Source organism: Gorilla gorilla, chromosome 2 (assembly GCF_029281585.2).
Source record: "Gorilla gorilla gorilla isolate KB3781 chromosome 2, NHGRI_mGorGor1-v2.1_pri, whole genome shotgun sequence".
NCBI classification, from domain to species: Eukaryota; Metazoa; Chordata; class Mammalia; order Primates; family Hominidae; genus Gorilla; species Gorilla gorilla.
The window spans coordinates 109563705-109591702 of NC_086017.1; the positions used below are offsets into that span (position 1 = coordinate 109563705).

The 27998-nt window shown below is 39.4% G+C and overlaps 1 protein-coding gene across 10 annotated transcripts in view; it reads left to right on the forward strand.

The window, feature by feature from the left end:
* The window catches only part of ST3GAL6 (ST3 beta-galactoside alpha-2,3-sialyltransferase 6), a 60791-nt gene that overhangs the window by 759 nt on the left and 32034 nt on the right, over positions 1 to 27998 (forward strand). For 3 of the 10 annotated variants that reach the window (XM_019024003.4, XM_063703500.1, XM_063703501.1), the window contains exon 1: positions 10 to 580. The exons of 5 other annotated variants lie outside the window; for them this stretch is intronic. In XM_019024003.4, the coding sequence (XP_018879548.3) occupies positions 193 to 580 (388 nt within the window). In that variant the 5' untranslated portion in view covers positions 10 to 192. Of the gene's footprint in view, positions 1 to 9; positions 581 to 7249 lie in introns of those variants that run through there. 2 more of the 10 variants (XM_055381752.2, XM_063703502.1) reach the window with 2 other exon arrangements.

Genomic DNA, 27998 nt, shown 5'->3' on the forward strand with positions numbered 1-27998 from the left:
TGAGGGAGATTGGGGGTGCGGGAAGACCGGTCCTGGGCCGGGGTCCGGGCGGTCTGGGGTCTGTGCTGCCCCGACCCTCCGGCTTTGCAGCCTCTGAGGCTCAGGGTTGGGGGTGGGGACACGGAGCGCTGTTTGCCCCTCCACATATCCTGCCAGCACCAAGGAGGTGGCGTGCGGAGGCGTAAAGGGACCATGGGCGCTGGGACCCGCGAGCCAGCCGGCGTGCGCCGCAGCCACCGCCGAGAGGGCACCTGGGGATCCTGGAGCCCCAGTGAAGGGCGGGAGGGACGCGCAGCCTCGCGGGTAAGCCCGGGAGCCGTGGGGGCCGAGATAATCTGCTCTGGGACCCTCTTTTGTCGAATCGCCGGCGAGGTTGTGCAATTGGGAAGCCAAGAGGAGTGTCCAGCTCCTCGTTCACTATTGTTTTCTTGTAAAAGGGTCTGTACGCGAGGAGGGTTGAGGGGTCTGGAAGGTTCTGGTCTCTTACCGTATAAAGTTGTTCGAGAAACCCTTTTTCCCTCCACAATGGAACTAGACCTAACAAAACAAGCTCCGAGGCAGTTTAGGAGAAAGGAGGACGGTGAGTAAATTGCAGTGTTTGGGCTGCTGTTAATTTTCAAGATAAGGGAGAAGCAACTTGTCATTTTGAGGCCGCCGGCCCCGGAGATCCCGGCAATCTCAAGCCTCTTTCTTGTGTGCTGTTATTTTGGCTTAAAAGAAAACCTATAAAAAGCGACGCCCAGAAACCAAAAACAAACCCAAAGCACCTTCTTTTAGGATTTTTCAGTAGCGAGGGTTGGCGGGGGCAGTGGGGAGGAGAGAAGAAGTTGCTGTTGAAAGGTAATGTTTAAAAACAGTGTGTGGGGGTAGGGATGAAAATAACATGGTGACTGCTAGTGTATCAGAAATCACACCGAGTCTAAAGTCGTAAGTCCCATTTGCCTTACGAGGACCAGCTGGGTGCTGTGAGTAGGTGGATAGTTGAGGAAACTGTAGATCTGCTGAAAGCTCCTCGTGGTCTGTGGTCTCGTGTCCACGCTGACCTTTGAACCTCGTAACTCTTCGGGTCTCCAGCGGCCACCTCTTTTAGGCTAGCCCGAATGTTTGACTTTCCGGTCCTCAATCTTCCTCACCTAGCTGCAGACCATAAAACTGTCTTTTTATTTACAGGGAGATGTTAAATATTTGGGAAGATCTGCTCAGGCTGCCAGGTTATTTTCCGTTTGAAAGCATGCCGATTTGACATTTGCAAGTTGGTTTATGTTGCTTCCTTTTTGTTTCACTAAGAACGCTTTTCATACCAAGATCTGCGAAAAACGATGCCCTTAGACTGTTATTTAGTTTATTGTCTCTGAGTAAGGCCAAATTCCACAGAGGGTCTTTGGATAATGGCAACTTTGCTTATAAGAAGATAATTTTTCTAGAAAGTGTTGCATTGGTCTGGTTTCCTAAGCTGTTCTCGTGGTCATGTAGACTGGGAGGGGAGATCTTCATTCCTTGTGATGTCGCTTTCCTTGAATTGTATTTTTACTATAGTTCCTCAGTGTCTCAGTCCCAGCTTGCACCATATGTTGTTTACATGGTGCAGTAAAATGGGACTGCAATTTTGACTACATTTCAGTAGATTTGTTGGAGATAGTTTGTTCTTATGCCCTGTATCAATAATAATAATAAAAAAACCTTAGAGGCTGAAGAATAGACAGTATTGACAGAATAATACCATTAAGAGACATACCATTTAAAAACATTAGTCTGTCTCCTGTGAAATTGTAAATCGTAGGTGTTCTCATTCAGTGGCAGACGACTGGATTTCACAGCAGTTTTCTTCTGTTGGAGACATTTCTGTGTTCCACATCATGTGGAACCTTATGGAAGAAGACGTGAGTAATGCCATGTTTCCCGCATTTCCCTGATAAGCATCATCTGCTAACCATGCAGACTGCCAGATGGCTTCCATGGAAATTGTGCTTCCATCCAGGAGTGGTGACCAGAGATCTGTTTAGCATGCATTTTAGGTGATGCTTATTGAGAAGGTGAAGGAAGCGTGGAACTCCTATTTGGCACCCACTCTGATTTTTGGTGTGTTTCCATATGCTATTTTATTTAATCTTCCTGACAAAACTCCTGCAAGATAGGAATTTTTAGCCCCATTTTATAGCTTAAAAAACCAAGATTGCCTTAGGTTGAGTTGCAGTGGCTCACATAAAGGTTTGACTCTACCTCTGCCTACACCATCCCAGGAATCCTCTGCAGTATACATTCTGCACAAATTCTTCCATTTCCTGTGCATATCTTTCTCCTTTGCCTGGCATATCCTCCATTTATATATACCTTGGTCTGAATATGCCTTTCTAGTTATCCCCAGGCTGGGCTTTTTGAATAGGTGGTCTGCATACTTTGCCTTCCTTGTGACAGCTTTAGACTTTCATCAGCCAGCCACCTTCTATCTTCTGCACATCTCTGATGTGTCACTTAGGTGAGCAGGGTCTGGCGAAATCTAGGAGTTTATGCTGTCTTCAATGGGCATATTCCAAAAGTTCTTTCCTTTCTGAATACATTTTCACTGAAGCTCCTACTCAAGCTATATGTTACCTGGAAGAGGTTTTCCCAGGGTTACATCCCCACCCTCACAGTTGAAATGAAACATTCTCTCCTGTCTGTCCCAACTGTGATGGATAATAGCACACATCACACATCACAGTTTCCAATTTAACCCTTAGGGGTTAAAATGGATTTTGATTTGGAGTGACCTTGATGCATGGAATAGAATGTATACATTGGATATTATAGTGTTTTGGTAGGAAATTGTATTTACAATTCCATATCGGTGTCAGAAACACAATTCCCTCACCATTGTGGGGTAGCTGGAGTTCTTTCCCCTGATGGTGACACCTCAGCACTGAATCAGCTGCAGTGTCTCAGACTTGGTCAGGAACTTGACTGTCGTATAATCAGGCTAAGAAGTGCTGAGATTCTGGCAGTGAGGTTATGAAAGTAAAAGATAACAGGATCAGTAAGACCTGGTTTTCTTCCTTGTGCCCATGTTTCTTTTTCTTGGAGAGCTTTTGGTCATCTAGGAGGATTGTCCAGTTTAACCCTTTTACTGCCACAAACTTTTGTATCTGACCAGGGGCCTTCCTCTTCCTGGACCATTGAGATAGAGGGAAAGGAAAGCACCTAGCCCTTAGGAGATTTTCTTAAAAACATTGAAAAGCTGAGTGAAAAGTTATCTTCTCCCCCATTCTCTCTTTCCCCTTCTTATATGCTTAGCCTAAGACAAAGTATACAGATAGCATCATTGTATACTTAGCAATGTATTTAGTGATGGGCTTTGAAAGATGGTTTAAACATTGATTTACTTTTTATTTGGTTGGGAATGGAAAGATCTTTAGGACCTGTTGAGAACAAGGCCCCCAGAAGAGGAGATGGCAAGGAAGCTGGAGATTCCTCCAGAAGTGGCAGGGTTATTCTCACCTTCCACAGGTTGTGGAAGCAGGCCTGGAGTTGTTATGGCTGTGGGTCAGAGTCACTATGCTGAAAGATGGGGGCAACAAGGGAGCAGAAAGTGTTTTTTTCAGTGGACTTTGGGTGATGTTCCATGTGGTCATCCATGAGGTGGGACTTCCCTAATGGTCAACCAACATTCACTGAGTGTCCACCATGTAACAAGAGATGTTCTTGTGGGTGGGGTTGGGAGCGTGCCGTGTTGGACACAGCAAAGCCCTTGCTCTTACAGAGCTTATGTTTTATAGGGGGCAGAGTCAAAAAATGAGATACGACTACATGAGGCATGAGTGAATTTGGGTTGTTTGAGAAACAGAAGGTGCAGTGTGAGAAGAGAGTGGTTAAGACAATATGTAGTTAAAGAAGAGTGCAAAAGACGGAGTGGGAGGAGATGTAGTCAGTAAGATAGGAAGGCAGATTTTGTGGAGTTTGAATTGTATTCTAGTTAGAATTGGCATGCCTGGAGATTTTTGATGAGAGCCTAATTCAGTCTTCACCCAGTCATGACAGGCTTTCCTGTCTCTTCTTTTTCTTTCTTTTTGAGGTGGAGTCTTGCTCTGTCACCCAGGCTGGAGTGCAGTGGCTCGATCTCCGCTCACTGAAACCTCTGCCTCCTGAATTTAAGTGATTCTCCTGTCTCATCCTCCCAAGTAGTTGGGATTACAGGAATGCACCACCACACCTGGCTACTTTCTGTATTTTTTTTGTAGAGATGGGGTTTCACCATGTTGGCCAGGCTGGTCTTGAACTCCTGAATTCAGGTGATCCGCCCACTCCGGCCTCCTAAAGTGTTGGGATTACAGGCATGAGCCACCACACGCGGCCCCTTCCTGTCTCTCTGTCTCTCTTTCTCTCTCTCACACACATAAACACACAAATTTCTACCCTTAGTTGCCTTTTTTTCTTTCTACTAATTTACCATAACTGATTTCCCCTCTCTTTTCCCTAGGGCAGAGCACAGGAATATCACAAAGACAGGCAGAGCTCAGAGACGCCTATACAGTATTCCTTTTATCCTCTTGTCCTTTGATTTCAAGATGTCTCATCATCACCACTCTATTAGTATCTAGGGAGGCTTGGCACAATTTTTAGAGAGAAAATTATTTTTGAGATTCTTTGGCTCATTGTTAACTCACATACTTAACTAACATACAAAACAACTAAATTATGGCTTTTCTGATTAACACAGTGGCATAAAACCTGAAACCTCAGGAGACCTATCTCACATTCAATGATATCCAAAGGCTGAAAGTAAAGGGATGGAGAAAAGTCTGGCAAGCAAATGGAAAACAGAAAAAAGCAGGGGTTGCTATTCTAATTTTAGACAAAACAGACTTTAAACCAACAAAAACCACAAAAGACAAAGATAGTGATATGGTTTGGATCTGTGCCCCCACCCAAATCTCATATTCAATTGTAATCCTCAGTGTTGGAGGTGGGGCCTGATGGGAGGTGATTGGATATGGGGGGCAGTTTCTAATTGTTTAACACCATCCCCCTGGGTGCTGTTCTTCTGATACTGAGTGAGTTCTTACAAGATCTGGTTGTTTAGCAACCCCCCCCCCCCCCCACCTTTCCTCCTACTCCAATTATGTAAGATGTGCCTGCTTCCCCTTCACCTTTTGCCAGGAGACTTCTGTGAGTTTCCTGAGGCCTCCCAGTCATGCTTTCCGTACAGCCTGAAGAACCGTGAGCCAATTAAACCTCTTTGCTTTTTATATTACCTAGTCTCAGGTATTTCTTTCTTTCTTTTTTTTTTCTTTTTTTGGATAGGGTCTCACTCTGTTGAACAAGCTGAAATGCAGTGGCACAATCATTCTTCACTGCAGCCTCAGCCTCATGGGCACAAGCAATCTTACCATCTCAGCCTCCTAGGTAGCTGGGACTGCAGATACACACCGCCACACCTGGCTGATTTTTTAAAAAATTATTTGTAGAGATGGGGTTTCACTGAGTTGCCCAGTCTAGTCTTGAACTTCTAGGCTCAAGCAGTCCTCCTGCCTCGGCCTCCCAAAGTGTCGGGATTACAGGCATAAGCCACTGTGCCCAAACTCAGGTATTTCTTTATAGCAGTGTGAGAATGAACTAATACAGATGGGCAATACATAATGATAAAGGGTTCAATTCAACAGGAAGACCTAACTATCCAAAATATATATGCAGCCAACACAGGAGCACCCAGATTCACAAGGTAAGACCTATGAAGAGACTTAGATTTCCACACAATAACAGTGGGAGACTTTAACACCCCACTGGCAGTATTAGACAGATAATCAAGGCCAAAAACTAACAAAGATATTCAGGACCTGAACTTGACAGAATGTACCTAATAGACATCTACAGAACTCTCCACCACAAAATGACAGAATATACATTCTTCTCATCTGCACATGGCACATACTCTAAAACCAGCCACACAAATGGATATAAAACAATCCTCAGCAAATTCAAAAAAACCAAAATCATACCAACCACACTCTTAGACCACAATGCAATAAAAATAGAAATCAATACTAAGAAAATAACTCAAAACCATACAATTATATGAAAATTAAAGAACTTGCTCCTGAATGACTTTTTGGAAAACAGTGAAATTAAGGCAGAAATCAAAACGTTCTCTGAAACTAATCAGAACAAAGATACAGTATACCAGATCTCTGGGACACAGCTAAAGCACTGCTAAGAGGGAAGTTTATAGTGCTAAATGCCTACATCAAAAATTCAAAAAGATCCCAAATTAACAACCTAACATCACATCTAGAGAAACTAGAGGAACAAGAGCTAACCAAGCCTGAAGCTAGCAGAAGACGAGAAATAACCAGTAGCAGACTTGACTTGAAGGAAATTGAGACAGAAAACAAACAAAAAAAACCCCCAAAAAACCCATGCAAAATGCCATATAAACACAGACCTCTTGTCTTTGAGCTGATTCTATGAAATCACCTTTCCCAATACCATTAGATTTTAGTCTTAAGAGGTATCAGCCTGTTGCTTCTGACCTCTTAGTGGGGTTTTCAGCTGAGGAAATATTCCATTACAAATATTTATGCAGGAAACCTAGAAGGAAGTCTCAAATGCTTTTATTAAACTCTTATGCAACTCTAATATGTAAGAGTCCTTAATGTATTAAGGGGTGGAGGAAGCAGATATAGGGAATGTGTACATTTTCTATGGTTAGCATAGGGCCAAAGAATAAAAGGAGATTGTAGATTTTATTTTTTTAATTCTGTCTTTTTTGTGGATAACTCATTGCATTTAAAAACTGTAAGATGGGTTAAGCAGTTGCATTTAGATGAGAGCAGTGAGGTGATAGATAATCCAGGCATTCAAGTAGGGTACAAATGAATTTTTCAACTACATTTTAGAACAGCAATTAAATGTAATTTATAATCTTATTTAATTGATAGATTGTGGTAATTAAAGGAACTTTCTGTTGTAAGTGATCTTGTGAGATAAAGGACATTGCTGTCAAAATATTTTTAATATTTAAAGCCAATATTTCAGGTAGATGTCGAAGTGATTTAGCTAATTATTATTCTTTTATCCCAGATATACTACAATTAAATGATAAATAATTGGATTTTTTGGTAAACGGGATGTAAGGAGATATGTGTGTTTTCTGATCACCAAATAACTATAAATATTTTGCACACACTGAATTTTTTGGAGGACAAATCTGGCTCTCTTATTGCAAAAAACTTTTTTTTTTTTTTTTTTTTTTTACAAATTTGATGTGTATGGTTCTTCTGCTTTAGTCATAGAATAAAAAATCATATTCTTACAAAAATCTTATATTCAAGCTCTCTAATTATGACCATCAATGATTTTCATTATTTTTTTTCTGCTTAAAAATCCAGAGAATTTCTCCCACTGATTTTTGAGGTTTTCTGCCATCTTATGTTGCTAACTTTCTTTTTATTGTCCTGTTTGACCCTGTAGCCACGCAGGTCTCCTAGTGCTTCAGCTCAGGCTGTTCTTTGACACTCAGTGCCATTCTCCTTCCCCTCCACACTCTCCCATCTAAGCCAGATTATAACATGTGTTCAGTTTCCAGCTTCATAACTTATCACTGCATGACTCTGAACAAATAGCCTAACTTCTCTGAGCCTTACTTTCTTTATCTATAAATTTGAAATAATATCCACATCGCAGTAATTGTGATAATGAAAAAAACACATACAAATATTTGAGCATAGTTTCTGCCAAATATCAAGTATTTAATCAGTGTTATCTGCCACTATTACTATTATAACTCTGTTTTTATAGCTATTATGACAATTCTGTTCTTCCTCAATTAGTTAAAAATTGACTTTCCCCAGAAACCCTTTCTGATTGTTCTTATATACCTCTAATTTTTTCTCAGGTCTGTTTCCTCTTAGCACCTGGCTTCCCTTTGGACTATGTTAATCTACCTATGTTATTATATTTCTTTCATCGTTCTTCAGCAAATAGCAACAAATACTTTGCATCTATCATATGCCAAGTACTCTGCTATTATAAAGGGATCCATGGGCATATAGTAGAGGGATTCAGTGTGTGTGTGTGTGTGTGTGTGAGCATGCATGTATGTACATATGCTTTCAAGTGGAGTTAGGGAAAGAAAATCCGTAGGTTGAATAGAGCTATGAATTTTTCAGAATAAACTAGGCTTAAGGAGCAAAAACCGTTTTCTCCGAATGTTCTTGAAATCTGAGATTTTTTTTTTTTTATGGTTCAAAACGTAGGAACACTGTAGTTATCTCTGATCTTGAAACAGCTTTACATATGCTTTCTTGGACTCCTGTGTCATCATCCAGATGCAGGGTAGAGATAGAAAGGGAAGTCCTCCTTGAAGAACAGAATCCTAACAGATTATTCCAATTTATATTGGGGAGTGGGAATGTTGTGGGAGGGGAATTGGGGGGCAGGGTGAGAGGAGAGGGAGAACATTCCGGGCAGCAGGAACAGTATGACCAAAGGCACTGAGACATGAAACTGCCAAGAAGGATTGAGAAGTGCACAAAGTTTGGTGTTACTAGAGTCAAGCATTTCAGGAGATGAGTCAAGAGTCAAGCATTTCAGGAGATGAGGCAGGACAGGCCGTAGGAGCCAGCTGGATCAGACTTAGAGGCCTATGGCTTATATATTTATGTCTCTCTATAAGGCACTTAGGGAGGTAGGTCTATATAAACAATTTATAACAGGTAAATTCTACATGTTGCTTCTAAACTTGGACTTGGGGCTTACAATATGGCATGTAATACATTCTTTCCAATTGCTGTTGTCACCAGAATATGATGAAAACATTAGTTAAGGTAATATATAATTGATATTTAGCACTCTCACTTTTAATAACTTGAGTGAAGGATAGAAATGTGAAGTGTCATTTGTGACTTTTGAGGTGAGGGATTCTGTATGAAGTTTTATAGTAGAGATGGGATTTGATGGGATTGAGACATCCAATGAGAAGAGTCAAGAGGATCACTACAAATGTGTGGCCTCGAACCTTTCAGTACCTTCTTCATATATTTTACACAGTAGAAAGCCAAGTGCTTTCTATTCACAGCTTCATTTTACACAATTATGTGTATGATAATGTACAAATACATTTTCATCAATATTTGGTTTGTATTTCTTTGTTGGCATTGGAATTAAGTTTTGGCTTCCTTCCCCTCTCCACTCCTTTGATTTGATATATCAATGTGTTATTCATAGCTTATGCAATACCTGATGTTAATATTTAGCTCTAAAAAATTTTACATTTTTACTCCAAAAATATGTTTTCTAAGTTTGAGTGTTGTCCAGTAGATTTTAACTCTGTCTTTTTGTGGTGTTTCCTCTTCCTTGGAAATTAAGCATTAGGACCCAAAACACCCTAACCACAAGAGCTTAAAATTCCCAGAGAAGAATTAGATGTGAAAGAAACAACTCTATAACTTACTTGAACTTTAATTAGCCTGAAAGTGGAATGTTGGGGAGAGGTCTGCAAGGAGGCTAGGAAAACAGAGCAAAGCAGAATATCAGCATATTTGCAGCACTGTGCAGGGGAGATCATACCCTTATTGAGGGGTCCATGCTTACTAAACAACTTTTTAATTATCACTCATAGATTTGCCTATAGAAGTTGCCAATCTACTGATTCAAATATACAGACTTCTTGGCCCTTATATTTTTCTTTTTCTTTCTTTCTCTCTTTTTTTTCTTTTTGAGATGGAGTTTTGCTCTTGTTGCCCAGGCAAGAGTGCAGTGGCGCGATCTTGGCTCACTGCAACCTCCGCCTCCTGGGTTAAGCGATTCTCCTGCCTCAGCCTTCCAAGTAGCTGGGATTACAGGCATGTGCCACCATACCCGGCTAATTTTTTTGTATTTTTAGTAGAGACGGGGTTTGTCCATGTCGGTCAGGCTGGTCTCAAACTCCCGACCTCAGGTGATCTGCCCGACTCAGCCTCCCAAAGTGCTGGGATTACAGGCATGAGCCACCATGCCAGGCTCTTTTGTTTTTTTTTTTTTTCTGAGACAGGGTCTTGCTCTGTCGCCCAGGCTGGAATATCGTGGTGCAATCTTGGCTCACTGCAACCTCTGCTTCCCAGCTCAAGCAATCCTCCAGCCTTAGCCTCTGGAGTAGCTAGGAACACATATGTGAGCCACTATGCCTGGCTCATTTTTTTTTTTTTTTTTTTTTTTTTTGTATTTTTCGTGGAGATGGCTGTTGCCATCTTGTTGCCCAGGCTGTTCTCCGACTCCTGAGCTCAGAGCGATCCATCAACCTTGGCCTCGCAAAGTGCTAGGATTACAGGCGTGAGCCACTGTGCCTGGCCCAATTTTTTTTTTTTATTTAAATGAATTACTTCAGCATTTCCAGTTATAAAGCAGCCTCTTAAGAATTCTGCTTCTCAGGTGAACAGACAACTCAAGTGTCTGAACCCTCAGGGCTGAGCTGCCAACTCCTGGCTGTGTAACTCCTCCCAGATAATGCCCCTCCCTGAGGTCCTAGCTGGGCTTCCAAGACCCCTATTTCTTGGATAGCTCCATCTTCTCTAATGTTTTGTAAAGTTTTTATGGAAATATATCAGACATACAGAGGAGTGCACAAAGCATATAAGTATAGTTCAATAAATTTCCTTACAGTGAATGCACCCAGGCAAGCTGCCTCCAGGTGAAGAAATAGGATAATACAGGCCCTCCAGAAGGGTACAATGTGTTCCCACCCAGTCACTATTACTACTCACATGTAACCACTACTCTGACTTTTGCCACCATAGATTAATTCTTTCCTGTTTCTCTTTCACATTAATTAGCACCTGGTATTCTGAATGACCTAGGACATTAGGATCCGTCTGGCTGAGGGTGAGCCTTGGGCACCCCAACGAGGGTGTAATTGGTTCAGTTGTGCCCGCCCCCCGCCACCGCTCCAAGAGATATTTAGAAGTCCTAATCCCCAGTACCTCAGATTGTGACCTTATTTGGAAATAGAGTCATGGCAGATGTAATTAGTTAAGATGAGGTCACACTGGAGTAGGGTGGGTCCCTAATACAATATGATTAGTGTCCAGGTGAAGACAGAAACACGGGAAAACACCACGTGAAGACAGAGAATTGTAGTGATGCATCCACAAGCCAAGGAATGCCCAAGATTGGTGGCAGAGCCAAAGCTAGGAAGAGGCAAGGAAAGATTCCTCTCTACAGTTTTCAGAGGGAGCATGGCCCTGCTAACACCTTGATTTCAGACTTCTAGCCTCCAGAACTGTGAGACAGTAAATATCTGTTGTTTTAAGCTACCCAGTATGTGGCACTTTGTTTCAGCAGTCCTAGGCACTAATACAGAGGTTCTGCCATGGTACTGATCCCTCTTCTCTGCATCCCCTGAGTACACTTGGTTCTTGGTCTTGAAGATGGCCCAACTGAGTAGTGGCTACACCCTGTCCAAGCTGTAGCTCTCTAAACTGACTCACAAACTGCTTCTCTTGCTTCTGCTTACTCCCTGTCTGTGATGTGCCCTGGGGGCAGACAAGTTTCATTATCATTATATTGGTTTTTCTTCATTTCTTGACTCTGCTCTTTACTACACTTTGAGACTGAGCCAGTTTGCTTCCTGACATGCTCCAGATTGAGCCTTGCAGACCTGCCCTTCTGCACCTTGCCTGGGTCTCTGCTGAAGTGTTCTTATTCATCCTCCCAGACCGGATTGGGGCCACACCTCTGGTGTCCAGTTTTTCCCAGTTGCTTTGGCCCCAAAAACATCTTTGATAGGAAAAAAAAAATCAGCTCACTTTATTTTTTAAATGAAATCCTGATTTTCCAAATAGTGTGGCATGTTGTAAATAAAGGCTTCATTATGCTGAACTTTGGCATATCAAAGATTCCTTCTTCTTTGATAAAATAGAAAAGCCCTCAGTTTAAAAAGCAGCCCAACAATTAGACTTTGGTTAGTAATAGGGAACCATGCAGAGCATACTAGACATGGGATGTTCCTTACTCATTGAAAGATCGTCTTTAAACTGCCTTACAACTTTTTTTTTTTAAATTTTATTTATTTATTTATTTTTTGAGATGGAGTCTTGCTCTGTCACCCAGGCTGGGGTGCAGTGGTGTGATCTCAGCTCACTGCAACCTCTGCCTCTGGGTTTCAAGCGATTCTCCTGCCTCAGCCTCCTGAGTAGCTGGGATTACAGGCACTCGTCATCAAGCCTAGCTAATTTTTGTATTTTTAGTAGAGACGGGGTTTCACCATGTTGGTCAGGTTGGTCTCAAACTCCTGACCTCAGGTGATCCACCCCCTTTGGCCTCCCAAAGTCCTAGGATTACAGGCGTGAGCCACTGCGCCTGTGAACTTATCTGTTTTTTATTTTGGGCTGAGTTTCTGGTGTTAGGGGAATCACAAGGACAGTACTGTTGTGAAGTCCCCAGAGTGACTCTCTAGGCTCAGGCCAGTTCCTGTGTTCTTGCTTTGGGACCTAGGGACTCTGCTGGTGACATTTCTTTTAAATCCTCTTAGCACAGACTGTCCTTTGGTCTTTATGTCCTCAGCCTAGAGTGGATGTACATTCTTCAACTGTCCCTTTCTTTTCTGTTCAGAAGCAGTGGAATATTGCTAGCAACTATAGGAAAGTCTTCAAGACATTTTTAAAAATCACCAACTTTCAGAAGTTTAGGTAATCCTAGTTTTGGTTTCTGGTCTATTTGACATTCTTAATTCTCTTGTTAAGCCTCTTTCAACTTCTAGCTCCTGTTGTTTATACTGGGAAGTATTTTGCCCTTGGAGGAGGGAGTTTTAGGCTAATTATATATTATATATAATGCACATTTTATGTAATTGAAAAAATATAAAACACTACACTTTGTAGTTCAGAGGTCAGGAATAGAGCAAGGGGTTATGTGTATGTTATGTTTTATTGTCTGTGTTTAAATGTGTGACTACATGGGCTTGCCTTTAGTACATCCATACTCTCTCGGCTCAGACAGTCCTTACACCCTGAGATTTCATGGCATGTGATAGATGGGTATAATTATCTGTGATGGATGGTTGGATGGATAGATGGATGAGATAGGTTGGTTGGATGGATGGATGGATGAGATGGGCTGAGATGGATGGATACATGGATATATGGATAGATGAACAAATGATAGGGCTGCTCCATCTGCTTGGTCGGTTTTCTCACTAAACTATTATGCTAGTGATATGAATTTCAGTTGATTTCAGGGGTGCCTCCTGAAGCTTGGAAGCGTTTTCCTAAGCCCAGGAGGATTTCTTAAGCTTCAGAGATCTAGAACTGATAACTCCTTAGCTTGGCTATGGAATGTACTAAAATATTGTTCTAGTAGGTTGTGAAAGTGAGGCCAAACAGACTCCATTGTAACCCTCAGTGTACTGGGGTGACGTTTTTCATTGGGAGCCCAGATTTTTTTTTTAATTTACCTTCTTGGGGATTGCGTACACTTCTGTGGAAGATACTTTTCTTCTCCCCTCTGCCCCAGAAGACAAATGCCCTTTGAATTTTGTATTGTATTTTCTAGACTGGGTTGTTTTATAATGTGAATAATGTCGTCAGTAAATAGTTATCCATCTTTTGAAAGATCTACCTTTTAATGTTTTCTCAGATTCTTCTTTATAGAAAATAACGTTAACAGTGAAAGAATTCCATACATGAGTCTTCACATTTTTGTCAGTGAAAACAAAATTATTTTTTTAATTTTTAAAAATTATGCAATATTATTTATTTTATTTTAATTTCCTTATTGTTACATATTATATGTATGTATTTTGGGGGCACATGTTATAGTTTGATACATTCATATAATCACATCAGGATAATTAGGATATTTGAGTCTTCACATATTTGTTAACTAGATTTCAGTTTACACTTGATAATAAACCTTGTTACAATGTCTTTGAGGTAACATTTGCCGTTCATGTAAGTAGATCATTGTTTATAGTCACATCATTTATAAGTCTAACCACTTCAAGACTAAAGACCAGGCTCGTTCATGCTCTGTTTAATAGTCCCCTTTATCAGACATTGTTTCTGGTATGTGGTAGGCACTTCACAGTCCCTTGATTCTAAAAACAATGTGGTAACCTTCCTGTAAGGTTGTGCCTTGGATTATTTTCTGGCCAGAACACAGAACAAAGCATTCCAGAGAAACCTTGGTTTGTTTATCTACTTTCTTCAATGCGCTCATTTTTTCAGCCCCGTCAGTATGGTTATCAGGAAGAGAAATTGGTTGTAAGAAGACTATTTTCTGCATCTACTTTCTCTTCAATATGTTTTGTTTTCAACAGCGTTATTATAGATTCACATAAACTGGAAATCTTTTTCTGTTTTGTTTCCTTTTTCAGAGATTCATAGTGTTTTAAATATCTAGGTATCTTCAGATGACTTGAGCTACCAAAGGTTTATGTTACATGACTTAAACTACCAAAAACATGTGTATGTTTTAGAAAAAAATTCTATTTAAAAATGAAATGACAATTCTAAAGTATTTCTAGCAATTTGTACGATTCACTAGCTTAGTAAACTGTTTTTACCAGATTGGCAAAAAGTGATTTGGCTCCAAAATGACATTTAGATAATCAAGTCTCTGAAAACAACCTAATTTCTACTCCAAGGAATGTACAAATTTGTGATGTATTTGTTTGATAGAATAGAGCATTTAAAAAGAATGAACCAGATCTTTAGGCACCATATGGATAGACCTAAAAATTAAAAATATAGAGTGATAAACACAAATTTCAGAATATTATGTATTTGCTATTCAAATGTTAACACTTAAAACAATATCATATACTCTATAATGTTTATGAATATGTATGTGTGGGTATGTGTTTATGTGTGTATATATAAAAAGGGGACTGACTGTGTATCAAATCCATGATACTGGGAGGAGAGGAATGGGGGTAGGGAAGGGACCATAAATCTAGTTTAAAAATATCTTTCAGAAGAGATGGTTATTTTCGGTAATGAGCTCATGGGCATTTATTAAATTAACATTTGGACCTCTATTAATGTTTTTGTGATAAATATGCATAATATTTCCTAATGAAATAGATCACAACTAGGAGCCATACATTTATCAAGATTCTGGGAATGAGACTGAAGCTATTGTTAGGCACACCTAATATTTCATGATGTCATTCTGTGCAAAATTGAAAATTAACAGAATGAATTTTGAACATGAGGAAAGCTTCATGTTGATCTCACTCTTGGGAAGCTTACAGGCTGGGAATAAGGACCCTGGCAGCAAACTGCCTAAGAGCAAACCAGCCTTGATACCTTTTAGCTTAAGACCTTGGGCAAGTCATTTAACTTCTCTAGGTCTCAGTCTCCTTTTCTGTAGAGTCAGAATAGTAGTGCACATCTCCATCTCAGTGCTGTTGTGGGGATTATATGAGTTTGTGCCTGTGAAACCTGGAATGTAGTAAGTGTGCAAAAAAGATTAGCTATTATTTTCTTTTCTTATTTGTATTTATTTATTTTTTTGAGACAGAGTCTTGCTCTTTCTCCCATGCTGGAGTGCAGTGGTGAGATCTCAGCTCACTGCAACCTCTGCCTCTGGGTTCAAGCATTTCTCTTGCCTCAGCCTCCCGAGTAGCTGGGATTACAGGTGCCCGCCACCATGCCTGGCTAATTTTTTGTATTTTTCGTAGAGACGGGGTTTTGCCATGTTGGCCAGGCCGGTCTCGAACTCCTGACCTCAGGTGATCTGCCCGCCTTGGCCTCCCAAAGTGCTGGGATTACAGGTGTGAGCCACCACGCCTGGCCTGCGCTATTATTATTTTCATCACCGCCCCTGCTATCTGCAGCCTCGGTTCTTTGAGTGTACCATTTTCATTCTCACCTCAGAATCTTTGCAAATGCTTCTTCCTCTGCCTGGAATGTTCTTTCTTTCTACCCTGTTTTATCTGATTAACTCCTCTTCATCCTTCAGAGACACTTCCTGTCCTTCCCTATCTGGATCAGTCCCTAGTCACCCTACAATTGGAACTTGATGATTACTTGTGAACTACTTGTTAATTTCTGCCTTTCTTGATGAACTGTAAACTGTTTTTCTTCTTTGCTGCTGTATCTCCAAAGCCTAAAACAGTGTCTGGCACAGAGTAGTCAGTGAGAAATTCTTTATTGAAGAAATCAACAAAGTTACCCTAGAAAGTGAAAACATTCAGAGTTAAATTTAGCAAGAAATGATTTTGAAATTCACTTTGACTTAAGGATCAATCCACTGGTTTTAGGAAATAAATCTAGGATTGTTTGATTTCATAAAAAAATCTACCATATGTATTGATTTATTTGTAATAATAAATTATAAGTTGCCCTAAATTAAGATTCACCTCATGTTTGTAACTTAGCTCTAGGAAATCATCTGATTGATAGTGGTGTATGTGTTGTCACATTTTCATTTGCCGTGGAGAGCAGGACAGTTTCAACACAGGAATTTTAAGGTTTGGTATATGCTTATCTGATTGTTCACCCTTAAGCTAACTCATTTCTTTCTTTTAAAAATAGCAGAAAAGGTAAGGGAAAAAACTCAGATTGGAGAGGATATTTCCTAAGGGCCAGAATAATCCAGGCTTATTCAGAATAAATTGGCATAATAAGTATTTGAAAACAGAACTTTCAAATATCAGATGAAATGTTATTTATAACTTTTAAGCAAACTAAAACAGTAAACTCTTTGGAAGGAGGACTTTTAGAATCAGGAAAGACAGAAACTTGTTCCCCCTTAGTTGTAGTTTTATTTACCCTGGGAGAAAAACATAAGAATGCTTTCAAGTGTAAGGAAGGGCTGTGTATTCAGATATCAGCATGCTGCTCCAAGAAAGACATCAGAGAGTTTTGAACTGATTGAAAGCCCAAATCTATTGGATCAGTTGAGGAGCAGAGCAAAATATGACCAAGTAATAAACGAGTACCTTCAAAGCTTTTAAGAAATTCTTATAGTTTGTATAGGTGGTTGGGAGGTGAAATTCCAGGGCTAGGAATATAATGTAAAGCCCTACAATGAAAAAGAAGACTGCAAATTGTGGCCTTAGGGGACTTTCCCTGCCCCGTTCAGAGACACATGATTTTTTTAACAGAAATCCCTGGAAAAATTACTTTAGAGCCATGTTTTCTTGCATTCTGCATTTTCATTAATGGTAGTATACTGAAATCACAAATTTATTCATTCTTTTCTTCATCAGAGCACATTTACTTAGTTTTAAGTACTTTCCAAACTCAGAATAAGGTCACCATTCTTCTATGGAAGTGAAACATCTCTTCTTTAGAATTGTGCAAAATTAATTACTGGTTGGGTTATGACCTTGGGGATATAGGATACAACATGTTTTTGGACATTTGAATGTGTGGACTCACAAAACCCTGCTAATAACCACTTAACCTATTTATTAATCATCTGCCTCAAAATCAGGGCTGAAGACTTTTGAAATAATGTAGTTAGAAGACTCTGTACAGTGACCATACTTTGGGAAACCCTGGTTTAAGTAACATTCGAATGTTCCTGTTCACCCTAAATTCTTGCCACTCAAAGCAGGGGCTTCAGACTAGCAGCACTGGCATTTTTTTTTTTTTTTTTGCATGATTTGGGAGCTTGCTGGAAATGCAGATAACCAGGCCCTGCCCTAGACATGCTGAATCAGAATGAGCAACTTAACAGGATGCTCAGGTGATGCCAATGGCTATTAAAGTTTGTTAAGCACTGCTCTGCACACTCCTGCCAAATGGACTTTAGAACATACTAGTAATGTGTGACCCACTTTCCAAGAATGCATCCTGTATTAGGCAGTCCACATATTAGCAAGGTCTTCCTAGTACTGAGCTCAAACTTAACTCCTTGAATTTTGCATTCACTGGCCTTGGCATAACTGCTTGGTAGCCATCAGAACCAGGTAAAATCCTCTTCATGAAGGACCTTCAAACCTGTGACTAGGCTGTCTTGTTTCTTTCCTTGATTTAAGCTTCCCCAGGTGTAACTAAATCCCTGTTCCCCCCAGTATGACAGTGCTTGAGGTTTCTTTACCAACTTATCCAGACTAAATAATCTTTTTTTTTTTTTTTTTTGAGATGGAGTCTCGCTCTGTTGCCCAGGCTGAAGTTTAGTGACATGATCTTGGCTCACTGGAGCCTCTGCCTCCCAGGTTCAAGGAATTCTCCCTGCCTTAGCCTCCCGAGTAGTTGGGATTACAGGTGCCCGCCACTACACCTGGCTAATTTTTGTATTTTTCATAGAGACGAGGTTTTGCCATGTTGGCTAGGCTGGTCTCCAACTCCTGACCTCAGGCAATCCTCCTGCCTTGGCCTCCCAAAGTGCTGGGATTACAGGTGTGAGCCACTGCGCTCATCCCAGACTGAATAATCTTAAAGGACCCTTCCAACTTTAAAATTGTGATGGATTCTGTAGTAATAAGTAATAGTGGATAGAAGATGATGGAAACTTAGGAACTGTACTTTCTATACATTTAAGGAGAGAATAATCCTGAGGCACAAATATATCATGATCCATAATTTCTTTAGGTTCAAAATTCTGTCTCATGGTGAAGACTTCTCTAATAGTAGGCATTAAACAGCACTCCTTTGCTTTTCTCTTGATTTCTAAATGGGTTTGCTACTTAACACTTCAAAAGTGAAATGTATATAGAGATATATGAAAATAAGCACTTTCAGTTTCTTTGAAAATTGAAACATTTATGTACTTAAAAAAATTCTCTGTAATCTACAATTCAGCACATCAGCTGATTTTGTTTTTCTTTAATGCCTTTCAGTACAGTACATTCTCATTTAATGTCATTAATAGGTTTTTGGAAACTACAACCTTAAGCAAAACATTTTTGTTCATTGTCATTTTATTATTGATGAAAAAAATTGGTTTTGATGTACCTTACTTTGCTTAAAGTCATAGTTTCCAAGAACTTATGAACAATAAGTAAGGATTTACTATAAGGTGTTACATATGCATATATCTAACAAATGGAAATAATCTTCATGTAGTCAACTTTTAAAAACTTTCTTTGGTAAAATCTATTTTTTATGTTACTATATGATTTTCATAATCAAGCATAATTATTTCCCTGTTTAAGGGCATTAGAGTTCATAAATGGCCTATGAAATAAAATATTTGCCAATTTTAAGGTATTTGTTTTCTAAGAATTTTTTAAAATAAATATATTCTAACAGAGACCATAGCGGCAGAAAAACCCCACCTTCATCCTCTTAAGGTCCCAGCTGGGTCCAAGAATTAAATTGACATAAGTTAGATTAACAGGAGAAAAGCCTGCACATTAATTTTACAAGTTTTATGTGGCATGGGAGCCCTCATAAAGAAGTAAAGACGCAAAGAAGCAGTTAGAGCCAGTTATGGGCATGGCTCATTTTATTGTATTTCATAGATATTGTGCTTTTTACACATTGAAGGTTTGTGGCCACCCTTTGTCCAATAAGCCTATTGGTACCATTTTCCCACAATATGTGCTCACTTCTTACCATTGTGTTAACATCTTGGTAATCTTAATATTTCAGATTTTTTCATTATTATTATATCTGTTATGGTGATCTATGATCACTGATCTTTTTATAAAATATATATTTTTTCTTTCTTTTTAAATTTTATTGATTTATTTTATTTTTTTGAGACAGAGTCTCGCTGTGTTGCCCAGGCTGGAGCACAGTGACGCTATCTTGGCTCACTGCAACCTCCGCCTCCCGGGTTCATGCCATTCTCCTGCCTCAGCCTCGCGAGTAGCTGGGACTACAGGCACCCGCCACCACGCCCGGCTGATTTTTTGTATTTTTAGTACAGACGGGGTTTCACCGTGTTAGCCAGGATGGTCTCGATCTCCTGACCTCGTGATCTGCCCGCCTGGGCCTCCCAAAGTGCTGGGATTACAGGCATGAGCCACCGCGCCCGGCCTGAACTTATATACTAGATTGAACATAATAAACTGTGAAAATGCAGCTAAATTGTATGGGGAGGCTTAAAAGATAAGAGTTATTTCAACAAGCTCTGTCTCAGCATCTTGTCTTTGAAGATAAGGATGTTGCCATTTTTTCTAGTATAGAGAGGGTATCTTCCATGTGGGAATTTCATTTTCTGCTCTTAAGAAACAGCACAAGGGTTAATGAGATATTCATGCAGCTGCTATTTTTCAAGTGCCTTTAACTTAAATAGGCAAAATACCGGAATATTAATACCATAATAATGGACTTAAAATACTCCATAAACCATGCTGTTCTTTTATAGCACACAGGCAGAGTAGATTTAGCATAATTGTTTTTAACGTTTTAAAGAGCGTGCATTTTGTGTGTGCGTGTCTGTGTGTGTGTGTGTCTGTGTGTGTGTGTTAGTCTTGTGTGAAAATAGCTGTAGCAAGAGAGGTTTGAGATTTTTTTCAATTTTTTTTTTTTTTTTTTAGAAAGTAGCCCACGGCACATTTTTAAACTAGTTGTTCTAATACTTCACCCACACTTCTTTTTCCCTCACTTTCTTCTAGATATTTTTATTCTTCTTGATCTCCTCCTCATTCTCCTCTCTCCTTCTGTCCCTTCCTCTTCTAATGATGTTCAGAGAAATAGCTACTTCTCTCACCTCACCTCTGCATTTCAAAATAAAGCTGCGTGTATGTGTGGAGAGAAGCTGGAAAAGAAGACAGATGGTTCTTTCATTACCAGGTTACTTGGGATTAATTGAGCTGGGTTTGTTATTATTTTTAAGGAGACTGAGCTGGGTCCTTTGGAAAGCCAGTTCTGAAAGGCAGGCAATAATGTAATATGTACTGTTGGATTTTTTGTTTTGTTTTTGTGTTTGGTAATTTCATCATCCTGTAAAGCATTTTTTAGGAGATCAGACGTGAGTTTACTAAAATGGCGTTTTCCTTAAAGTTTTAAAAATGACTTTACATTTTTCTGGGGCAGCTGAACCATTCTTAGAAACATACTATCTATATGTTTTATTTCAGCATTTGCAAGTGAGGAAGCAGCACAACCCCAGGTCTTAGATAATTTCTAACAGAGAGGCCCCAGCAATTCAGCAGGCAGCGTCCTGAGTCTTTGGCAGCCTGGTCCCTCTTTAGCAAATTCTCCACCTTTGCGAACAGAGGGTCTTTAGGACACAGATTCTTAAAAGTGCAGGTAAGCAAAGGCAACACCACCATTGTCTCAAATTGCTTAAATGTAAACTTGAGCACTTGTAATGTTCTTATACAATGTTTCTCTTGTGGGTGATGTTAAAATCCCCTCTTCTATGAATACAGGTGCCTGCTATTTTTTCTCTTACTAGTTTTGCAGGCTGGGGACCTATAAGACTGCTAATGTAACCCATGACCCTTCAGCATATCCCACAGTTGAGCTATGAAAGTCTTAAATATTATTTTTATTCTCAATTGAATGGGCCTTCTTTGGGACTCTTCTTAACCAATACATAAGTGAGGAGTAGAAAACTCTTAAAATTAGAACATTATATGCATCACAAATATTATAGAAATTCTGCTGTTAACCAGCTTTATATTGGGCAAGAGGGTTTCCCTCTTTGGGCCTTGTTTTCTCAATAGAATTAATTCCAGTTCTCTCTCTGTCTTTAAGTGCAACAATTAATGATAGTTTCATTAAAGTACCTTCTAATTTTTTAGGCTGATTTTTCTTACTTTTTTTGGAATCCTATGCACAGATTTCAGACATCAATGTATAACTTTATTCTGAAAAAAGATCTAGAGTTCAGATGTCTACCAGGAATGAACTACATGTTTTACCCATGAGTATATGCAGGCACTCAATGATTTGTTAAGGTTCATCAGAGAATGATTATTCTAGCAAATTTGTTTGGAGATCTTTTTGGGAAAGACACTTATTGACTGATAACATTATGCTTTAGTAGTGCTGGCCAGTATGGACACTCATAATGGTCTTGTGATTTAGTCCTAGGGAACCTCTTAAGCTCTTGCTTGTTCCTACTGAGATTGCTCATGAGGGTTTCAAAGTCCTTCCCCAGCGTGGTCCTTAGCCACTGGACTTGCAGAACTCTTGAGGACCTGAATCAAGGCTGGAGGTAGGGCTGGATCCTCAGGTTTTACTGCCAGCAACACCTCAATTTAGTGGAATCTGGACTGTAATCATCTTGGTGATTTGTAAAGCTGTTTTTCTTGTCAATCTTTACCATTTCTGGCATCAAAAAGATGGAAGTATTTTGAGAGTCTTTGTGATGCTCCTGGACTCTAGTACGTGCTTGGGTTCAAGTCCCAGCTCCGTCACTTACGATTTGGGTATCCCGGGGGAAGTTATAACTTCTCTGTGCTTTGGTGTCTTTATCTGTATGATAGGGATAATGATAAAGCCTTTCGTAAAGGTTGGTTTTGAGGATTAAAATAAGTCTATGTCTAAAGCATTTAAAACTGTTCTATCACATAAGCGTTTAGTTAATTTTAACTGCTTTTTTTTCTTTTTTTTTTTGAGACGGAGTCTTGCTCTGTTGCCCAGGCTGGAGTGCAGTGGCACGATTTTGGCTCACTGCAACCTCTGCCTCCCAGGTTCAAGCAATTCTCCTGCCTCAGCTTCCCAAGTAGCTTGGGACTACAGGCGTGCACCACCACGTCTAGCTAATTTTTGTATTATTTAGTAGAGCGGGGTTTCACTATATGTTGGCCAGGCTGATCTCGAGCTCCTGACCTCTAGTGACCCACCTGCCTTGGCCTCCCAAAGTGCTGGGATTACAGGCTTGAGCCACCGTGCCCGGTCCTAATTTTAACTTTTTATTGGCACCTGTCATACAGTGTTTATTCTTCTGTCCTTATTCTCTAGCGTAGGGTGAGGAAAAATTCCAGTCTTTATCCTTACCTTGTTAAACATTGCTTGAGTCACCATGGTATTTGCTTCAACACCTAGGACACAATATCTGAATCCTTCTCAACATTATAATGGATCCAAATGAGAATGAAACCTATTTCATGAAACCTATTTGCCAACTCAGATTGTTTATAGAGTTCTTGATTTTTATTTTTTTGCTTCAAAACATAAATTTAAAATGTTGTTTACAAATCTGAGTTTTTTGTTTGTTTTTACTAAATTTCAGAGCAGTTTTATTATGAAAAGCATAAAAAAGATATGGTTTCTATAGCCAGAAATAGGGTCTAATTCTAAGATGAGTTTTGCCAGTGAATTAATACTATTTTGAATGCCTTTCACTTTATATTCAAAAGCAGATGAGTAAAGCTTCCTGTCACAGATACTTTAAGATGTTAAAATGATTGTGCAGCAATAATAGCACAGTAATGGAAACTTAATTTTTTGAGGCTATTATTAGCACAAAGTCATGAGTTCTTTAGCATCTCTACCAGGACATTAGGAAGCTAATTTTTTAGGGAGGGCTTGGTGCATGGGAAGCTGATACTTCACTAATTTTAAAAGAAGAATTGAAACAAGATTAGGAGAGTCTTTACCATGTGCCAGATACTTACCTAAGTATTTTATATTTACTACTTGTAATAGCTCTATTAGGAAGTATTATTATTTCTTATTTTACAGCCAAGGAAGCTGAAGTGTAAAAAGATTAGGCAAATTCCCAGGGTGATACAACTCATCAGAAGAAGAGCTGAGACTCAAACTCAGGGGGTCTGATTGTCAAGCAAACAATCTTAACACCTAATTATGCTACTACCTACAAAGAATAAATTGCCAATGAATTATTAAGACCAAATCATGGAAGTCTTAAATACCAGGCAAAGTGACAAGATGAGAGCTGCACTTCGAGGATTTTATGCCAAGTACAGCGTGTGGGCTGGTTTAAAGGGAAGAAAGATTAGAGATCATTGCTAGTAGCTAAGGTGAGAAGTAATGAGAACATGGGTTTAGGAAACAGGATTAAGATAACAGCTTGAAAACACCTGTATTTAGGTGGACAGAGGAAGAAGAGGAAATCTAGAAACACAGGCAGAGAAGTAGAGGAGGGAGGCCGTGTAGTGCCACCCAAGGGGACATTCTGGAACTGAAAACCATAGAGATCAGAGAGGATTGGAACAAAAACAAAGACGAGTGGGTTTGGAGATAGTAATTTATTTATTCATTTATTGACTTTTTAACTCATGAAATAAGTAAATATTATTGTGCACCCATAACGTGACAGGAATTGTGCTGGAGGGGAACCCGTGTAAAATGTTCTTCTTTATTATTACCAACTTTGCTACTTATTAGCAAGATAGCCTTTGACAAGTTTTTTTTTTTTTAAACTTTTCAAAATCCTGGCTGCCTCTTCTGTAGTATGATACGTAAGTCCTCACTGTGTCTAAATGCCCCCAACTCTTGTGATCTTCCCAGCTCTAAGATCTGTAATTCTTGGGTTCAAGTTGTAAATTGCAATAATTGGAAATGTTGTAAATATGTGGCCAATGATTCAGTTGGCACTTAGGTGAATCAGAAGGTGATGCAAGATAAGGTATGTGTCCTATAGCTGTAATGTGAATGGAGGAATCCTACATATTTTCCCTCAAAAATACTGGTAGTATCATACTGACACTAATAGTAGATGGAAGGATGAGACTGAAAATAATACAGGAAAGACAGTGTCCAGGGAATTAAAAAAAAAAAAAAAAAAAACAAAAAACCCCACAAACATTCCCTAGAGTGGTGAGGGAAATTTTTCTCAAAGCCACTTATTTTCAAAGGGAATCTGACTAGTTTCTTCAGAGAAACTTCTGTTGATTGAAAACTTTCAAAGGTCAAGCCCTAAAGACTCTTAAAAGATGTAGCATAAAACTTAGAATGAGCTGCCAGTTCCCCTCAAAAACTGTTTTCTGTGAAGCCCTGATCTTCTCGGCTGGATACAATTCCTTTTTTCTCTGACCTTCTCCAGCAGTGCTTCTCAAACACACAGATCACATGGGGTTTGCCAAAATCCACTTGACTCAGTGGATCAAAGGTTGGAGCTGAGACTCTGCAGCTCTACCAACTTCCCAGGTGATGCCAGTACTGCTGGTCCATGGACCACACTTTGAATAACAGAGGTGTAAAATAGTTTGCTTTAATTCTCATAGCAGATAATGGAAATAATTTTGAAACAGTGTAACAGCTCCTTCACCAGACTGTGAGCTCTATTCTCCATATCCTAAAGTCGAGTACGTACACATTATGAAATTCTTGATATTAATAGATAAGAGATTCTTACCTCGGTCAGTGATTCGTATTATTCAATAGTAGTAATCATTTGAATTGGTATAGGTAGGGCTTTTTTTTAAACTGAGATAAGCACCAGCATGCAATATAACTGAGATAGGCACCAGAATGCAATATAAAGTTTTCATATAAAGTTAAACGTGTTTACCATATGGCCCATGAAAACGTATATCCACCCAAGAAGTTGCACTTGAATGTTTAATGCAGCTTTATTTACAATAACCAAAAATTGCAAAGAAACCAAATGTGTATTGCCTGATAAGTAACTTGTGAACTGATAAATAAATTGTGGTATGACCATACAATGGGATGCTATTTAGCAACAAAAAGGAATGAACTCCTGGTACAAGCAACAACTTGAGCATTTTTAAAAAAAGTATTATGTTAATTGAAAGAAGTCAGAAATAAGATATATATTATATGATTCAATTTATATGAAATTTTAGAAAAGCAAAACTATAGTGATAGCAGATCAGGCTGCTAGGGGCCAGGAAGTGGGAAGAAGGAAGTGACTACAAAGAGGAACAAAGGAACTTTTGAGGTTGATGACAATGTTTAGAATCATGACTTCAGTGGTTGTTACCTGATACACTTAAAAGTGGCGAATTTTAGTGTATAAAAATTTTATCCCCAGCTACTCAGGAGGCTGAGGCAGGAGGATTACTTGAGCCCAGAAGTTAGAGACCAGGCTGGACAGTATAGTGAGACTCTGTCTCAAGAAAAGGAAAAAAATGAATAAAGGCAATTTTAAAAATTACACACAGGCTGGGCATGGTGGCTCATGCCTGTAATCCCAGCACTTTGGGAGGCCGAGGTGGGTGGATCACTTGAGGTTAGGAGTTCAAGACCAGCCTGGCCAACATGGCAAAACCCCATCTCTATTAAAAATACAAAGAATTAGCCAGGCATGGTGGCACGTGCCTGTAGTCCCAGCTACTTGGGAGGCTGAAGCAGGAGAAATTGCTTGAACCCGGGTGGTGGAGGTTGCAGTGAGCCAAGATTGCATCACTACACTTCAGCCTGGGCAACAGAGCAAGACTCCATCTCAAAAAAAAAAAAAAAAGTAGCCACAGTCATCAACCTGTTAACAACATCTAATGCTTCTTGGAAGCTGATATCTTATTAGCAGGATGTTAACATGACAATACAGGGACAATTTTTACTTTAAGAGAATAAATCGGCATGGAAAGAAAATGTGAATAAACAGTAGGAACAAAAGAAGTTCCCTAAAAGCTTACTTGTGTACTTGCAATGGACCTGAGTCTGAAGAGAGAGTTCTTGAAAACAGGAACTCCAGTTCTTCTATTTTTAGCATCCCATATAGTTGCTATTAGCTGAATGATTTTAGTGTGTCCTGTTGTGCTATTAAAGAAGAAAATTCTGCTGAGAAGTCATTTCTCTCCTTTTTATATTCTTTGCAGTGAGCACACCCCACTTTCAGGAGAGGATCTGGTCATCTGCTTTGGCAGAGGGCTTATCTTTAATTAAGTGAAAAGATCTGTCTACATGTGCTAAGGATGATATCTGGTGAAAGCACTGGCTTTGTTGAAAAGCTGAAAGAGAAGGGTGTTTGTGCATATGCATGTCGGAACCAGCTTCATATCATTGTATTAGCAGAAGGGTTGGGGGAGGAGAGGGAAAGAAAGTTAATTATACGTGTTCCCTTTCTGCAATGCAAAAAGAAAATAGTTATATTCTTAGAAATCAGTCAAAATGTATACAGCTGATCTAATTTGTTGACACTACACAACTCAATATTTTTGGAGGGGGGCATAAATCAGATTTTCTGTTAATTTACTCAGCAATGTCAGAGTGTTTTTCTTAACTTGTATTAAATAGCATTAGTTTATAACTTCAGATTAAATTTAGCCTTTTCGTTGTAATATTGTATGTTTAAAAAATCTATATGTGCTGTTTTTTATTTCTTTAATTATGGTCCATTGAGAATTTCTTCATTCTTCTAGCAGAAAATCCCATCAACCAGACTACTGATTCCTTAGGATTTCTCTGTTTAATTATGAGATCAATAGCTTTTCATATTATAATGTTTCTAAAGAAGTGTGTTTGATAAATGCATAATTTAATGTGTATCATCCCCTTGTTTTATTTTTAAAAGATATTATTAAATGATTATTTAACAGTTCATACTCTTAAAAATATGGTTATTATAGTTTTCTGTAAGCCACAATTTCAAAGTGTGGGCTTTGAAATCAGATCTCAGTTTGAATTCTGGCCAGTGCTCTGGGTATTAAACATATCTAGCATGGGGATGAAAATATCCGTGATTTCATCCTTATGTGAAAAAGGGCTTAGTACTGTGCTGGCCATTTAGTAAGTGGTTAATAAACTGTGCTATCATTTACATGATCATCGCTGCCAAAGGTTGTAGATCCTTGGGATATGAATGAAGCTGATCTCACGCATTTGGACTACCTAATTAATAATAAGGACCAAACCTAAAAGAGAGGTAGTAAATGAATTGAGGACTGAGGCCTTTCCATTCATCACTATGGAGTCCTGTACATTAAGGCTTAGGTTATATGGAGATGGCTGGGTCTGTGAGGCTTAGGCTTAGGGGACCTATGAGGCTGGACCAAAAAAAATCTAGACATTAATGCATGGCTAGAGTTGGAGGTTGTGTTGTAGATTTGCTCATGTAGGCATGTGACTGCAGATTATAATCACAAATTGAGTAATAAGTACAAAGAGGAAGGAAGGCAGGATGTGAAATCTGTTGGGCATGTTCCACACAGTCTGGAGTGTATGTCAGTGTGAGCTGAGGACCAGCAGAGACTAGGATGGATGACGGCCTGTCCAGGGGCTGAATGGACACAGGTGTCAGCAGGGCCACCTGGTAAAGGTATGGAG